General features: G+C 40.6%; 1 protein-coding gene across 1 annotated transcript; it reads right to left on the bottom strand.

The window, feature by feature from the left end:
- Positions 1-6,221: 6,221 nt before the first annotated feature.
- LOC142503698 (uncharacterized) lies at positions 6,222-18,319 on the bottom strand. Its single transcript, XM_075616349.1, has 3 exons — positions 18,280-18,319; positions 7,660-7,737; positions 6,222-7,294 (listed from the first exon to the last, which is right to left on the bottom strand). Exons 1-3 carry the CDS (start codon positions 18,317-18,319, stop codon positions 6,222-6,224), a joined length of 1,191 nt encoding a protein of 396 aa, XP_075472464.1.
- Between the last annotated feature and the right edge of the window lie 377 nt (positions 18,320-18,696).

Consider the following 18,696-nt stretch of genomic DNA (forward strand, 5'->3'; position numbering starts at 1 on the left):
ACAGCCAGTGGTGGCCAGACACGCCAGAATCTCATCAATTCATTTTTTTCTTGTAAGTAAAAACAGATATGTTCCAAGTTCTACTTTTATACTTACATTATGTTATCTTAACAATAATGTTTTTTTATATAACCTTCTGTTAGGACACAGATGAATATGGGTTGCACACCTTTCTTCTCTCTGCTGTGTGCACAAAGGGATGTGGCACCGGTATGTTATTGTTGCACAGGTTATATAATCCCTCTTCAATTGTACTTTAATTGTGTGTATGTGAATACAACTGGGGTAACAAAGCACTAATATTGTAGCATTGTGTTGTTCCTTATGCTAACACAATACATATATTATGCCCATACTCATTCATGCTTCTAGTATGCTTACATACAATGTTATTGGTGCAGTGTAACATGTACATCCATATGATGTGTACACCACGCACATTTACATTTTGAATGTGATTAAATATACATGGTGTTGCACATTTAACACCAAATACACACTTTGCTGTGTTGTTTACGGTACTGAAGATGGCATGTCAATGTTTGCAATTTATATATTGTTCCTTTGCATTATAGGTATATCTCCAGTATGACTGATCATGGTATGTATATTTGCTGACATCTCTCATAAGATGTGCCTACCTCAATCTTCCTATAATTATTTGAAGTAAAAACCCAACATATTGGTTTAAAGACAAATGTAACATACATGTACTTTCTGTATCATGTATATGCATTTAGCTACAGTACTCTTGAGCTTTCATGTGCATTGTATTAGAAAATGATTACTCACATTTTATCACATTTTATGTATGTTTCCTTATAAATTCCATTCATGTAATATGGAGCTGTTTGGAGAAAAGGGGATAACTGTACTTATTTGTTTACTTACGGGAGCTCATTCATCACGGATGAAATTGACTGATCATAACACTCCATGCATGAATGCCTGTAATCACAACAATGCGTACTACATCTTATATTTAGCAATGTAGGTGTTTTTTAATGCTAGGAATTAATAGTCAACATGAATTTAAATTTGTGACATGTGTATGTATAAGTCACACGTGTGTGGATGTGTCCTACATGTACCAAGTGTAAAACTGTGAACAGAAAACACTATTTTGTTGCAAATGTTACTGTCATTGAGCATTTCTAATTTACCTATATGACAATGTTGGTAATATTTTTGCAATATAATTCACGTCACTTCATCATTATCATGATGATAATTATCAAGTATTCTCACAATTGTAACGTCAATCACGTGCACATTAGCATAGACACACTTTTTAAGACAACTGTTTGTGTCTGTATCAATTTGTGTAGGATCCATGTATAACACCGACAAATGATAACACCAGCTTTATTATGGTAGCTTATATCATCATATTGACTATACGATGTATTTTTAGAAAGTTTAATAAACACAGTAAACTATAGTTAGTTAGGTTAATGAAATATACACAGAAACGTACCACATTACATGATGTTGATGTCATATTCAGAACATCATGCATTGTAGGGGACCACAACATCTGGCCAATAACATTAATTGCTACAGTCCCAAACCATTTTATCAACATTGGGAGAAGGAGTGGCTCAGTGAGTAAAGACACACACTGGCACTGAGAGTTTGAAGCAGGGGAGTCTGGTTCAATTCCCGGTGTCGGCTCCTTGTGATCTTGGCCAAATCACTTTATCTCCCTGTGCCTCAGGCGGCCAAAAATAAATTGTAAGTTCCACGGGCCAGGGACCTGAGCCTGAAAAATGTGTCTGTAAAGCGCTGTGTACAACTAGCAGCGCTATACATGAACATGCTCATATTATAATTATTCTTATTATTCTTATTATTATTGTTACATAGTTTCGACAGTCATACGTTCCATTACACAATAGAATACACAAATGTGTTAGCAGAGTGGGAATGGTTGTTATATATAAAACACACCATGCCATAAAATGATAGTAGTCATTAAAGAACACTCAATAAAAATTCATGAGGCACTATTTTGCAACATCATTATGTTAATTAAGTGCTTATGCAATATAGGCATAAGTGTATCACATTTTTAATTGTTTGTTAATAAGCGCTGCAAGCAATATAAAATTAGTTCCATATGTAGTATAGTAGTCGGTGGCTCCTCCTCACAATCATCTCATATAAAGGTAGACTCTTCTGAAATCATACATTGATCCGATTGTATCTTCCCCGACATCTCTGAAATACAGCAAACACATGATGGTCAAAGATGGCACCTTACTATATATGTATCCGTGACAACGCGTTACACAGCTCTATATGATTGTGTACATACACACGTCACTCACTTATATGTTAGAAGTACAAGTGTACATCAGTATGTAATGTTTCTTTAAATTTGTAGCAGGCATAACTATGTATATGATGTGAACGTTGCCTGTATACTTAAAAATGTGCGCGCACATCTTAGTGTGCGCACGCACTTCAGGCTTGGCTGCACTAACTGTTTGCGCATGCGCAAAACAAAGCGTACGTTGTGCGTTCAATACAGGTTGAAAATATGATTAAACATAAAGGGCCTCATGCAGAGAGCAGCGAATTTTAAAATTGGCGAATTTAATAAAAAGGAGCTTTTTTGGAGAGTTTTAATCTCCATATGCAGAAAAGTGCGAATTCTGCTATGTTTAACATGGATGCGTCTGGCGAGTTTAAATTGGCGAGATGCGCGCTTCAGAAATGTGTTAAAACAAATTCGCGCCTTTTTTTTCCCCTTTGCAATGGCCGCGAGCGGCAGTTTTTTTTGGCGAGGCAAAACGGAGACAATCGCGCCATTTTATTGGCGCGAACAGCCGCTAGATGCCGTTCGCGCCTCTCTGCATACGGATATTTTTTAAACTGGCGAGATTGCGGTTCTCGCCAGCCGCGAGGCGAGTTTTACAAATAGAAAAGAAAAATAGTCGCGTTTTTCGGAAATCTCCATTTTCTGCTGTTTTCTGCGCGATTATCTCCAAAAAATGGCGAATTTCGAAAATTCGCAGCTCTCTGCATAGGCCCCAAAATCTTTATTTCAAATACAATGAATACGAAACTACATTCGTTCTAAACGAGTACATCTGTATTCTTTTTAAACAGACGTGTTTGGACAGAAAGGACGGCCGATAACACAATGCGCAAATGCAATACGTGTGACGTCATGTTAAACCAGCGTGAAACGCACGCTAACACTCCTCCCACTCAATTAACATTCGGCTAACGCCCAGTGTACGCCCCCACTGTATGACACACTGCAGTTACCGTTACTATAACAAAACATGACAGCCAATAGGCTTTGAGGCGCGCACGTCGCTTGGGGGCGGGACTTACATCCGTAATCCTTTTTAAGGACGCCTTGGGCCATGACAAGGGTCCCACGTCATACGTGGTGGACCCGCTTTTAAATGTTGTAGATGTAGCATGATAACAAAACAGGTATGTGTTAGAGTTATGGTAAAATGTTGCTAATATGTTTAAAGTGATAGGAAAGTACGTATATTTATTCCGTCAGCAATGTGTACTAGTCTTTCAGGTTCTACTATATTGTATTTGGAAACAATTTGTTTGTGATCGCTACATGTTATGCAGTCTGCTATGTTACGCTGTATCCACGCATTGAAAGGGAAAATGGTGGTTAGAAAAAAAAAAAAAAAATGTAAACGCAGAGTCAACGCATAACGATTGTTATATTTACCATTCTTCTAGAATTAACTCTTCGTCTGCCTGCAACTGGTCGCTCCAGAAATGCAAGGCATTTTCATCCACGCTTGACCCAAACGCTGAATCCAGTATGACACACATCTCCTCCATGAAGCGCTCATAGGAATCGCCACTGCTTTCTTCAAACAATTGGTCGGGAGGTATGTTCATTTCTTCGGGTACCCATTCCAATGCATTTTCAGCTGAAAGGCTTGGTACAGAATCATAGTAGTTATGTTCTTGTAGAATGTGGGTTTCAGGAATGGAGGGTGCAGATATTGCAGCAGCTATCGATTCACACGGAACAGTAGTAGCGGATCCATTGCTATTGGCATTAGGAATAAATATGCCTTTAACCACAATATATGTGCCTTCTTTCACGGTGAAATGTTTTTCTTTGGCAATCTTCCAGAAACCATAGTTGTGTTCTAGCTTATCCTGCACACGTTCAAAAAAGTCATTTGTTGATAAAGTGAATCTGATTGATGAATTAAAATTGCGCGCATGCCGACGGTTTTGGTAATAAGGATATTTTGCTCGAATCAAATCATAGATTTGGCGTGTGCTTGCTTGATATCCGCAAGTTGATAAAATAGCTTCTGATATCATGTATTTATAACCTAAATTCGGATTCATAATTGTCACCAATTCATCAGCCATTGCAGAGTAGCACAAAAGATGTGTGCAGGTATCTGTTCTTTGCTCATCAAAATGAAACTGCTCAGTGGCTAACAAATTGCTGTGTTTCCTTTTCAAGGTCAACAAAAGTATAAACTGTAACTCCTTATTTCAAACGCCAATTGGATTTCTAGTTATAATTGCTTGAACATTTGTGGTTTGTGATAGCCGCATGTGGGACAAACATGTATCCTTTTTTTATCTCGTTTTTGAAAACATTAGTACACTTTTCATTCAGTAACATTGAGTTTTCTTGCAAAATAACAAAGAGCACTGTGTGAAAATAGTGCTTAGACAGCCATATCAGTAAATACACACACCTGCAAAATGAAATGTTTTTTTCCCACATACATTTCTGTGTGTATTTGAAAGTCTGGTTAAGTCCCTGTCTGCATGAGTTTAAATACGTGTGTATCTATATATATATAAATATATCTATCTCATAAATATATATATATATAAAGTGTATATTGTACTACACTGGCGACACACTTTATTCGAGCTCGGCTAGTCCCACGAATTCAGGTATACCCGGGTGTATTGAGGTTTGTGACTGTTTTCTGCCCGAGTGCATTGAGTTATTTTCCGGCAGGGATTGAAGCATTTTATTCCCGCTGGCTGCAATACTGCACAGTACATATATATATACTGCATTACAATTCATGAATGTATGCCATCTGGTAGACACACGAAGCATTGCAGCCTATTAAATCCTAATCATTATCATTTAACAGATCAGCCGCCCATCAGCCAGGCATGAACCCAGGCTGGGAAGGCAAATGCAACTGGGCTTGTCAGAGGTGAGGAGCGGCGCATTCCAGGTATCTGCCAGGTACATACCGGGTATTTGCTCGAATAAAGTGTGTCGGTGCAGTATATGTATATTGTGTGTATGTGTATGTGTATGTGTATGTGTATGTGTATATGTATATATATATAATATATAAAAAAATAATAATTTTTTTTTTATATATATATTATATATATATATATAAAAAAGTAATTTTTTTTTTTTTTTTTTTAAATATTGCTGGAGTACACACAACATATTGATGGCAGTAAGTAGGCCTTGTATGAAACCTATTTAAATGGTGATAAACATGAGTGAATTAAGTAATAAACATTTGTTTGCGCCCAATAATGTTAGAGGCTCACACTTAGTATAGTTGTCAAACATTAGGCCTGTATTATTAAAATACTGTGTTTTCACAAGGAAGCATGAAGTGTATGTTTTTTGTAAATACATCTATACCAGTTTAGATAGCACTATATATACACACACACACACACACACAGACACACAGTGTGTGTCTGTGTGTGTGTGTGTGTGCATATATCAATACATACTACATATATATTAGTATAAATTCAGAGATGTTCTTGAAACAAGAACACATAAATGATTAAAGGACAACATTACAATGGGCAGCAAAGGTAAGTAATATTTAACACAAAATCCTGCTGTACACGTACAAGAAAGATGTTTGCAGTTAAATAGGTGCTTTTATAATTGCATGAAAATAATATGCACATGCAATGATTACATCAATTAACACACCCAAATGCAATGTTTTGCTGCAAAGTCAATGGCAGCTTCTCTAAACTTAGCAACTGGCTCCTGGTGGACCATTACTGAACAGACGATAAAAACATAAATATTTATAACACTATTCATTAATTAGGAGTGTAAACATTTCCAAAACTTCACGTGTACAAGAACATACTTGAAAGTTTGGAAACAACACAGTCTTCAGCATACATACAATAGTAATTAGATAATCTGAAGTCAACAAAACAAGGCCAAAGACATATTTTCTGAATTATAACATTTATTTTTTTTGTTCCTTTTGCGAGCAAGTAACAGGCCTGCTTGTTGTCTCTTGAATTTTCCTTTTTCTTTTGCCACCAACTTTAGGCACAACAGAGCCACTTTGAGTGGCCTCTGGCACTTCACGGGCAGGGCTTGTGGCCAGTGACTCACCTACAGGGCTTTTGGGCAGTGACTGTTCACCTACGGGGCTTGTGGCCAGTGACTCACCTACAGGGCTTGTGGCCAGTGACTCACCTACAGGGCTTTTGGGCAGTGATTCACCTACAGGGCTTTTGGGCAGTGATTCACCTACAGGGCTTTTGGGCAGCGATTCACCTACAGGGCTTTTGGCCAGTGACTCACCTACAGGGCTTTTGGGTAGTGACTGTTCACGGACAGGGCTTGTGCCCACTGACACATGTGAGCTAGTTGGTAGACACTGCACAAGTGATGGTTGGTCTGTTTCATGTGTGTCTTTTGTTGTTTTTGACCAAAAACTGGTCAGTAGTAACTGCTTGTGTTTTGTTTTTGTGGGCTCCTTTGTAGGTGTCTGCTGCTGAATTTGTACAGATGGCAGCGGTAGGATGTCATCAGGAACCTGCACAGCAATGTCTGCTACTTGACCGGTAACATTTGGGCCTGGTGAATGAATATCAGATGAATGTGGTGAAAACTGACCTGCATGAACAGATCCTGGCTGGGAGGTGTTGAATTGTGGTACATTAGTCATTCTCCAGTAATTAGCTTGTGTTTGCTGAACAACTAATGCTTTGAATGAGGTGTTGATTTTTTGCAACTGTTTCGGCACTTCAATGAAGACTCTGTGGAGATGTGCCAATTGTGAAACTGTTTCTTCCTGCAGTGCAATCATCCTTTCCAGCACTGTCATGAAGTCAGAATGGCGACGATTTTCTGCTTCCACAATTTTTCCCTCAGAAGCTACAATTGCATCGTATGTCGTATTTGCTGGACGATTTGGCGGTAAAACAGTTTCAATTGGAACGTCTTCATGGTCACTTGCTTCTATTTGTGTGTCTATGGCGGTGGCGTCATCATCATCATCATCATCATAATAATCCTCTTCATCATGTTCTACAAATAAATGTACACAATATTAAATGTAATGTTAATCTCTGCTGTGTTACTATGTAATTCTACTGTGTCATAAGTAACAACTAACATGTTTCCATAAGTTTTATAACCTCACATTAAAAACTACCTTGACTTAAGAATAATGTTTGGACTCAGTATGAAATATGAGTGAATGAAAACTTGCTGTAAACTCACAACTCCTACATGATAGTTAACATCACTAACACAATACAAGTTGCCTTACACTTCATTTTCACTGACACTAAGTAATCCTATTTAAAGAAGATGTGCAAAACAAATAATGAACATGACAACATAACATATAGAAGAGCACATATTATATGGCCACCAACTGATACACTCACCTTCTAGGTGTGTTGAGCTGGCTGACCCAGGTGAAGACACTTGTTCAGTCTCAGGTGACACATGTCCTTCAGGGGCAACTATATATAACAATAACATAAGTTTTACATTTACATGTGTAAATATTGAACAAACAGTTATTGTATGTTCTGTATTTATGAGTACCTAACAGCATCATTTCCTTAACCCAAAATGTGTGTGTGAAAGTGAACATAAATAGTTGTAATAACAATGTACATGCCTGTGTACTTAGAAGTTTTGAGTTCCCTAACATACAACATACTATGGTTCTGCAGTAATGCGTGAGGAAAAATACATTAAATTTGTACATAAAAATCATATGTTGTGTAGTGATATCAGTATCATAATGTACATAACTATCATGAGATGACCATTCACAATGGTTATCATTAAGGTGGTCATATTGCAAAAAGTGTTGTTTTTGGTAGAGGATATGTGTGGTACATTAATATAAGATGTGGCACACATGAATGTGGCTGTGACTAAACAAGACAACACATGCAGTGTGTGATAATGTGTCGTTGATAGTAGTAGTTCAACTATAGATATGAGTGAACTAATGTGTGACGTACGGTTTGATAAGTAATGAGTTGTTGGGGCATTTAGTAGCTAAAGTGAAGCTTTCAAATGAGTGTGATTAACTTCAGTTGTGCTAGTGAGGTTGTAAGAACGGTATTCCCTTCCCCAAAAAGCCTAATCAGCCAGACCTTTCAATTACTTGAAACAGGTGAAAATGGTGTGAACTAAGTTGACCCTAAAATGAGGCTGTAATTAGTGTGTGTGCTGAACCCCACCCCCTCTGTTGAAGTGTATGCTGTGATGAGATATTAATTGCAGCTGCTTTAACACAATGGTAGATGAGCTAAATAGTCGTGTGCAGTTTTTAAGTTATGAAAACAATGACATAAAATATGATACGTGTGCCTCATTATGCTGTCTGTATATGACTTAAAGCAAAAATGGACCTTTTCATAAACAACTATAGATGTGTTAGTGCAAGTGATGTTTGTAGGCCGTTGCATGCAATATATTTGATGCATGCTTAAAATAGGCAGTAATGTCATGTTTGTCGGAGTAAAATAAATAAAATACACAATAATATTCTACATATTTATGTTCTGTACCTGTAGCTAGTAATAATTTCTCAATAACATGTGTTACACATGTGTACTACCCTGTTGTTCCCCATCTTCGCCCACCATCAATTGCTTCCACTGCAGCAATGCATTTTGGGAATTCACATGTAAATGAGCACGCAATGGCACGTGCTATATTAGTTACTGCTTTTAGTAGGACTACAACATATATGTCTATTTTGAGATATATATATATACAGAATCAGACATATACATATATAGATGCAGGTATGCTTATATTGTGAAGACAGTATAAAAAGCAGTGTAACTATGCAAAATAACTGTAAGCAACGACACGCCTAGTACAGTAATATTTCTCACCTGGTGGAAATTGTGAGGGGTAAATTCCTTTATCACGGTCACCAGGTAAGCCTTCCACGACGACGGGAAAGTAATTTTGCCCGAAGCAGCTCCTCCAATGGACTTAATATGAGACGTTGTGGTGTGGGCCCACCTCCAGTGCCAGTAGCATGCACGCGTTGGTGTTGTATTTTCTTTTTCAATTTGGACCTAATATCATCAAATCTCTTGTGACAATTCCGCTTGTCCCTCACATGATTCCCACACGCATTGACACCAATGACTATTGTGTCCCACATTTCTTTTCTGCTTGCTGAACTTGTCCGCCCTTGAAAAACATATAAAATATATGAGGTAAATTAATAATAATATAAGCACCAGTTTCCTACACTGCTAGCTGTTCCAAGAGATAGCAAACATGCTGTTTTATGTGTAATATGTGAAGCACATGAGCATTCACTACTAAACCTATACATGTAAGCAAGGTTGCATTCATATTGTATGCAGTTATGGCAAATTGACCGCCTGTGTTTAGTTGTCCTTGTAAGGCATGATAAAAAGCTGTGTTTCCAGACTAATTAACATAGAAAGATATTGTGAAGCCATATTTGCATATGAACAAAACTCAGATGACCTAGGATCACATGTATTTGAATAATAAATGTAAAGGTACACTTACCTAGTAAATGTCCATAGATACTGTCATAGTGCTCCAGAATGCCAGTGACAAGAGCTGTATTTTCCTGGTCATTGAAGCGAGGATTACGTGGCTTCTCCACACGTTTCTTCCGAGCAGGTTTAGGGTCAGAGCTTGGCTGGTGCTGACTGGACTCTCCTTCTTCCAATGGAAGAGCCTCCAAAAGCTGCCCACCAGCAAGCACGCCACCACCATCCACCCCATCAGCAACTGTGCCACCAGCAGCACTCCCAGCACCAGCACTCCCACTCCTAGCACCAGCACTCCCACTCTTAGCACCAGCACTCCCACTCCTAGCACCAGCACTCACACTCCTAGCACCAGCACTCCCAGCACCAGCACTCCCAGCACCAGCACTCCCACTCCCAGCAACAGCACTCCCACTCCCAGCAACAGCACTCCCACTCCCAGCAACAGCACTCCCACTCCCAGCAACAGCACTCGCAGCACCAGCACTCCCACTCCCTGCAACACCACTCTCACTCTCAGCAACATCACTCCCCTGAACAGTACGTTCACTCCGACGCGTACTCGCACGAGTAGCACTCCCACTCCCACCAGCATCACTCTTCCCACGCTTTGCGGGCATACTTCCAGCACTCACAAAAAACAGACAAGAAATGTACAGCCAATCACACGAAACACTTCCACATATAAAACAAGACAAAGATGTAAACAAAACAACAATGGACAAAGCTCACCCAATACACAACAAGTCTCTCAGTCAATATGCAAATGTTCAAACAGCCAGCTCTGTGCGTCTCTCTCTCTCTCACTCCCAACAACACAGAGAATGAATAGCAGTACACGTTGCCTTTAAATATGGCGCGCAATCCAAAACATGCTTGTTTCGCCTGATTCAGCAAGATTTGTGATTGGGCAACCTAACAGCACCCCGCCACGCACGCTGATACACCTGTGTGTGATCGGCTAATCATCGTGAGAGTGGGCGGATTTGTTTTCGGGTTGATTTTGAATGTATTCGGCACTTACTGCATACGGAGAGGAAAAAACGCCAATAACATGACTAATCGGTAAGATTGCCGATTTCACATAATCGACGCTTACTGCATGAGGCCCTAAGGGTGATGTAATGATGGACATGTGGGCTGGTGGGATGGTATACATTCAGGGTGGAACTAAGGCTTAAAGTATTGTGTAATCTCTATTGGTTTCACATATTTAACATCATCATGCAGTATATACATGTCAATAGTCTTACCCTTCTGAATGGGGGACACAAAGCCTTAGGTATAGTGTTATCTCTATATGTCCCACTTACAGTGCATCTGCATATTGTATATAGAAGTATATAGTGTGATAATCTTTTCTTTTCCACTTTTGTTACTAAAATATTTTTTATAGTGTTATCTCTATTAGTCACATATACAGTGGCGACACTGTTTCTTCGAACACGGCCTTAGCCGCGGTGTGGGGGAGCCGACGGCAAGCCGGCGGCTCATTTGGGGATTTCCCTGGCGCGTGCAGCGCGTCACTCTGGCGTTGGTCACACGGCCCAGGGTTCCCCGGCATCCCCGAAGGCTGCAGAGGCAGCAGGGGTAAGGGGGATGCTGCGCGCAGCTTTGCGCAAGCCAGGGGGAGCAGCCAGGGTTCGGGGAAGGGTTCGGGGAAGGGGAGGGGAGCATTTTAATTAAACGCGAGGGAAGGGGAAGATGCGGCAAGATGCGGCTCGCTCGCGGCTCCGTTTTGGCGACAGCCGGAATAAGCCCCGTTCATAAGGGGCACAAAACGGGCAAATGTTAGAATAAACTGTGCCGGGCCTGTACAGTACATAATCACATATACATTTAGCGAAACAAAAAGAAGGAAAAAGAGAAATAAGAAGAGATTGTGTTAAAGCTGCAGTTCAGTCAATATCCTGAATGTGTGTTTTTTTTAATAAATCAGTTCTGTAGTAAGAAAAAATACTTTTAGCATTTTCTGTTTTAAAAAACAACAACTTTGAAAGACCAATTTTCTTGTATTCTATTTTAACAGCCATTTGCTAAGGCACTGCCCCTTCATGTCCTGTCACAAGCTCTGGCACACCCCTTTGTCAGCCCTGCCCTCCCTCTAGCACATGTCAGTGCAGGAGTGCTCATGAATATTCATGAACTTCCACTGACTGACAGAAGCAAATAAAAACATATGACAGCTCTAATTATGTCACCAAATTTCGCCTATCAATACATGGAGAACGAATTGACTGGCAGCTATACAGTTCTTTAGGTAATTAGAGATTGCACACATGAAACTATTGAAGTAAAAAAATAAATTTAAAAAAAAAAAAAAAAAGACTGAACTGCAGCTTTACGTACAGTGGCGACAAAGTTTATTCTAGCAAAAGCCGCCGGTTGACCAGGACTTACTCCGGCTGGTGCTGAGAATAGTCAGCGCGCCAGCCGCATCCAGCCGCGTCCCCTCCGTTCCCCCCCCCCTCCAATCCGCGCGCAATTTATACACCTTCCCGACCCCCTAGCTGCTCCTGCTGTGCCCCTCTGCTTCCCCGCTCCCCGCTTACCTCACTTCAAACCTTCAGGGGAGTTGGGGAAGCCGGGGAAGCCGGGGAAGCCGGGCGCGCACGTGACTGTGACGTCACCGACGTCACGCGAACGAGCCGCTTCTCAACGCTTCTCCACGCTGCCGCCACGCATCCTGCCGTGCGGCTTTTGCTCGAATAAACTTTGTCGGAGCAGTATATTCATCAGCTTCTTTCTCTACTCCCTTAGGTTCTATAAAGCTACACTCCTGGAGAACTTTATTGTTTAAATAGGTTTGAAAAAGGGGTCTCCAGAGCAGAACCCCCATAGATTTCATCTCCCGGGACAACTGGTTCCTAAGATACTTTCCTCAGAAGGGTTTGTCGGGAGCAGCTCCGACAGTGCTTGTTTGGGCTAACATAATGGTGGCTTAAATGTCCTGCATCTTGTGAGCCAATATGAAGCCGTGACATCATACCTTGTGGCTACCTATTGGCCCATGTGATGTGGGACAATTAAACAGCAATGAGATATCAGCACCCGTACTAAGGTAAGTATCTCAGGAAGCAGGGGTGCCCAGAGCTGAAATCAATGTGGTTCAGCTCTGCAAACCTACTCATTTAAACCTATTAAAAAACATAAAGGGCCTCATTCTAGTAGCTCCGATAACCAAGTTATCAAGGCTTTTGTGTAGATATTGCAAAATTGTGCAAGGTAGCTTTTCTGAAAGCCTTGATAAGTTGGTAAGATCACACAGGGAAGAACTTTTTTGGGTAATTTCTCACTCCTGGAGCAGTGTGAGTAGCAAAACATCTGGAAATCGGATTAGATTATCGGAGCTCTGCATTTTCAGGTTTATCAAACATTCATCTCGCCAGCCCAAGGATGGCGAGATGGGATCTGCAAGAAGGACTTTGAATAAAAAAATGCATTTTTCCTGCAAAGGATTGAATCCGGGAGTCTCCGGACCTGATACACATTAATATCAGCACCGGAGACACCCGACATCAATTCGATGCAATAAAAATAATTTTACAGGCAGCTTCATTACCTTAGTGGCAAACCACTAAGACAATGAAGGGGTTGACTACCAGTGCCATGTTTATTGTGGGTAGCAGGGATTGGTGAAGGTGGTATTTGACCCATGATGGGTGTTTAGGCTTTGAGGGGGTGCTGAAGGAGGAGATAACTCTTTCATTACCTTAGCGGTTAATACCACTAAGGTAATGAAGGGGTTAACACTACCCACCCGGTAGGTATAAACACCCACTGCAGGCCAAATACCACCTGCACCTATACCCGCTACCCCAAGTAAACATAAATAAACACAACAACCCTACTACCCCCCTCCTCACCCCCCCCCCCAACACATATAATACAATAATGGGCAAAATTACTATTATCCAGATATGGATAATAGTGCATTTTACAATTTCAAATAAAAGATACAGCAGCATAAAGTAAACAAAACTTCTACTTAACCCTGCCAGGGTGAAGGGAGTCCTTATCACCATGTTCCACGTCCATGTCCTCTGTTGGCATTAACACAATAATAAAAAATACAATCTAATGGCCTCTAACCCTTTTATTACCATAGCGGTTAATAACCATGACAGTAATTAAGGGGTTAACCCACCCTCCCCTGCTACCACATGGGAGGCCTAACCACACATCCCGGCACAAGTACCCCCACCCTCTACCTATTGATTGGCACATTGGTACATCATACCCATATAATTTGGGCATGATAAGTCAATGATCAACATAAACAAAAATCAACATGCCCAAAAACACACAACAATTAACTTCAAACAATAAACAGAAATCGAAAAAATAACTATTAATTAAAAACAAGCATTTACCAACAATGAATGGTCTGTCCCTGTATTTATCTGTACCATAAAGGGGCACAGATAAGTAAACTTGCAGTCAATAGGCAATCAACTACATTAAAAGAAAAAAACCTGAAAAAATAACATTACAGGCATACCCCGCTTTAAGGACACTCACTTTAAGTACACTCGCGAGTAAGTACATATCGCCCAATAGGCAAACGGCAGCTCACGCATGCGCCTGTCAGCACGTCATGAACAGCAAAACCGGCTCCCTACCTGTACCGAAGCTGTGCGCAAGCGGGGAGACTATAGAACCTGTTACAAATGCGTTATTTACATCAGTTATGCACTTATATGACGATTGCAGTACAGTACATCCATCGATAAGTAGAAAAAAGGTAGTGCTTTACTTTAAGTACATTTTCGCTTTACATACATGCTCCGGTCCCATTGTGTACGTTAATGCGGGGTATGCCTGTACATACAGTTCTGTACATTCAATATTTGTCTTAGCTTTAGATGTCTTCGCCCTCTGAATCCTGGCATATCCGGAAGCTCTTGACGTCATCCATCACAATCCGCCGCCATTCTCCACGAAAATCAGCATCAGGTAAAAAAGTCATCTTTCTTCCATTTTCTTTCATCTATTTCCATCTTCTTCTTGCATAATTTGTTCCTTTTCTCAAATCTTCTTTACTTGTAAACCAATGTACCCTATGTTAAATCCAAAATGGATGTTGACTCGTCGGCATCTTCAGCTCAAATGAGATGGAACAGTCCTTATATAAGGCATGTGACATCACATTTTAGGGTCCAATCAGGACCAATCTGATTGGGCTCTGTACCATTTGACAGACTTAAAAAAAATTAAAAATAAGGATGTGAAGTCATTTCCAAGGGTGGTGCATCACATCTTTAATCCACATGGCTGACATCACATAGAACTACAACCAATGGGATTTAAGACAATCCCAGTGGCTACTGTACCATGTGACATGTCTAATTTTTTAAAGGCTATGACAACACTTTAAGGGATGATGTCACATCCTTTTAAACAAATGGAACATATCACATGGTACAGTAACCAATGGGATTGTCTTCAATTCCATTGTCTGTAGTACCATGTGATGTCAGCCATAGGTATTTAATGATGTGATGTACCTCCCTTAGTGATGACGTCACATCCTTTAATTTTTTTAAAGACTGTAACATGGTATAGAGCCCAATCGGATTGGACCTGAACCCTCTGAACCTCAAATGTGATGACACAGGCCTTATATAAGTCTGTCTCATTTTAGCTGAAGATGCCAACGAGTCAACATCTGTTTTGGATTTAACATGGGGTACATTGGATTACAAATAAAGAAGATGAAGTAAAGAAGAAAAAGATGCACGAAGAAGATGACAGAAGATGGAAGAGAGAAGATTTTTTTACTTGATGCTGATCTTTGCAGAGGATGGTGAAGGATTACGTCTTTGGTTGAGAGCTTCCTGATATGCCGGGATTCGGAGTTGAAGACATCTAAAGGTAAGACAAATATTGAATGTTCAGTATGTAATGTTATTTTTTCAGATTTTTTTTGTATTGTATTTTTTCTTTTTATGTTTTTGATTGCCCATTGACTGCTAATGTATTTATCTGTGCCTCTTTAGGGAACAGATAAATACAGTTACAGACAATGCATTTTTTGGAAAATGCTTGTTTTGAATTAATATTTATTTTTTCTATTTCTGTTTATTGTTTGGAGTTAATTGGTGTGTATTTTTGGACATGTTGATTAGATTTGTTACAATATGGGCTTATCATGTCCATATTATATGGGTATGATGTACCACTGTGCCAATAAATGGGTAGATGGTAGGAATACTTGTGTCGGGTGGGTACTTAGGCCTTCTGGGTTGGTAGAGTGGGAGGGTGGCTTAACCCCTTAATTACTATAACAGTTATTAACCGCTAAGGTGGTTAAGGATTAGGGGCCATTAGATTGTATTTTTTCTTCTTGTGTTTCTGCCAACGGAGGACATGGATGTGAAGGATGATGATGAGGAAACCCTTCATCCTGGCAGGGGTAAGTGCAAGTCTTATTTACTTTATTTATGCTGGATGTATATTGTTTTATTTAGAATAGGCAAATGCACTATTATTCATCTGGATAATAGTAATTTTGCCCATTACTGTAGTGTATGTGTTGGGGGGGGGGGGGGTGTTGGGGGTAGAGGAGATGGGTATTAGTGTTGTTTTTTAAAATGTTTATTGGGGGTAGAGGGATTGGGAGAAGGGGGTAGTTGCCCCAAAGTTGGGTGTTTAGTCCTAGTGGGGGGGTGGCGGGTGTTGTGGGGCAGGTTAACCCCTTCATTACCATAGTGGTTCCACCACTATGGTAATGAAAGGGTTAAATCCTCCCACAACCTTTCCAGCAGACCTAAACACCCACCCTGGGGCTACTACCCCTTCATCCACCCCCTCTTCCCCAAATAAACAGGCTATTGAAGTTAAACCCCTTCATTGCCTTAGTGGCTCAAGCTTAGTCCCGCTGTCCCCTGCATTCCTCTGTAACCTCTCCCATTATAGTTTTTGCCACACAGTTTTATGCAAGCTCATGGGATGGTTTAATGTCTGTGTCTGTCTAAAAAAATTAAGTTGCTGGTAAGTTACAGAAAATTAATGTTTCACCAACTATCCAACTAGCCCAACTATCTTCTTCTCTTCCTTCAAAAAGTAGCTGGTCAAACTCCTTGAATGCTCTTAGTAGTTTTAGTTTGTTGTTGAAGTTTAATATTGTAACGCGTAGCTCACCACAAATGAAGCGCGACCACTGTGCTGAGGTAGGGAATTTATTAACACCAACCGTAGCCACGCGGGCACGCCTAGGATGTAGATTGGTCGTGCAAGCCAGGTCAGGATTATAGATGTGAGAATAGTTGTAAGTACTTGCCAGGTCAGGAGTGGAGAGTTGTGGATCGTCAGGTGCATAGCCAAGTTCGGGATTGGAGAGTAGCGGATCGTCGGGGTACGTAGCCAGGTTCAGGATAGGAAAGTATCGGATCGTTGGAGTACTTATCCAAGGTCAGGACTGGAGACAGGAGAATGGTCATTCGTTGCTGGATCAGGAGAGGAGAGGTGCGGAGTCCAAGGGCAGAAGCATGGTCAGGCAACAAGAGGTTAACAGGCACGGCAAGGCAAGGTCACAGAACAGGAATGCAGCAAGGCACGGCGTCACACTAGACTATGCTCATCAATGAGAGTATTCAGCAGGAAGGAAGACCTACCAATAGCAAGCCAGGGCGAACCAGGAAGTAGAATCCAATAGGCTGCTGGTGCACACAGATTGGCCCTATGATGCAGCCTGATCAGGGATGGAGACGAGGCCGATCGCGCGCGTCATAGAGGTCAGGGGGCGGAGCCTAGAAAACGCGTCACTCCCACACCGATCCTGTCCATAATCAGAGCGGGGCGGAGCTTGGAAAGCACGTCAGCAGGGAGGCTGGACGAGCGCACCTGTCGTGCGCCAGAGTCAGAACCCGCGGGCAGTGAGTTACACTGTGCAAGATTCGTGCATGCATGCGTAGCAGGACCACGAGATAGCGCATCCTGGGTGTCTGTTGCGGGAGGATTATTGAGGTGAGGAGACAGTCTGCGACCGCCAGGATGGCGAATCCTCACAAATATCTTTGCTATTACAGTATGTGTCTTTGCATGTTATTTTGGTCTTGTCTCACCGATTCCACTCTATGGATTATCTGAATTATCATTGGATAGTCATCAGAGGATAGGACAACATTTTTGCTAGCCATTAATCACAGAATTCAAGCAATTGATTTTTCTTTAAAGTTTCTGGAACCTCTACAATTCCGATATTGTTTAATCTAAACTGTTTATCTAGTTTCTCTACCAAAACTTTCTTTTTCTTTTGCAAATCGTTCATAGATTCCTGAATATATATTTAAAAGGTGGTCCTCAACTGTATTTATTCTTGCCTCAGCTTTCTCCACCTTGCATCTATGAGCTGTGAGTTCACATTCTAGTTAATCTATTGATTTTTTTAATTTTCTGTGTTATATTCTAGGCTTAGCATAAATTCTCTTGCAACTGCATTAGCAATTATGTCATAGTAATATCTTTGTATTTGTGGGTTAATTTCTGAACTGTTACCTTCGTTTTCCTTTCCTGTTGCCTCATGGATTTCTGTCATCTTTGTAGCTTCCCTCCAAGTTGCTATAAAATAAAATTTTAACATATATTTTTTTTTAAATGTACCTATTCTTCAAAGAAGCTTACTCGTATCCTAAATGCAGCAGTTGCCAAAGTTCCCATGATAGTTCTTGAATGGGAAGGCTGCAATTGCAGGGCGAGGGGACATTTGTCCTGGCTGCCCCCTCTCCACCTGGTGCAAACCCAGATCATTCTAGAACAACTTTGATCAACATAACAGAAGCATGCATTGGAAATGTTGTTTCCTTTACCTCCTGAAATTTAAATGGTTATAACATTTACAGTATGTTTACCTAGACTGTACCTCTTTGTTTGGAATTAGCTTTTCAATTCAAACTATAGTTGCTCCGGTTTATA

This window comes from Ascaphus truei, chromosome 1 (assembly GCF_040206685.1).
Source record: "Ascaphus truei isolate aAscTru1 chromosome 1, aAscTru1.hap1, whole genome shotgun sequence".
Lineage (NCBI taxonomy): Eukaryota > Metazoa > Chordata > Amphibia > Anura > Ascaphidae > Ascaphus > Ascaphus truei.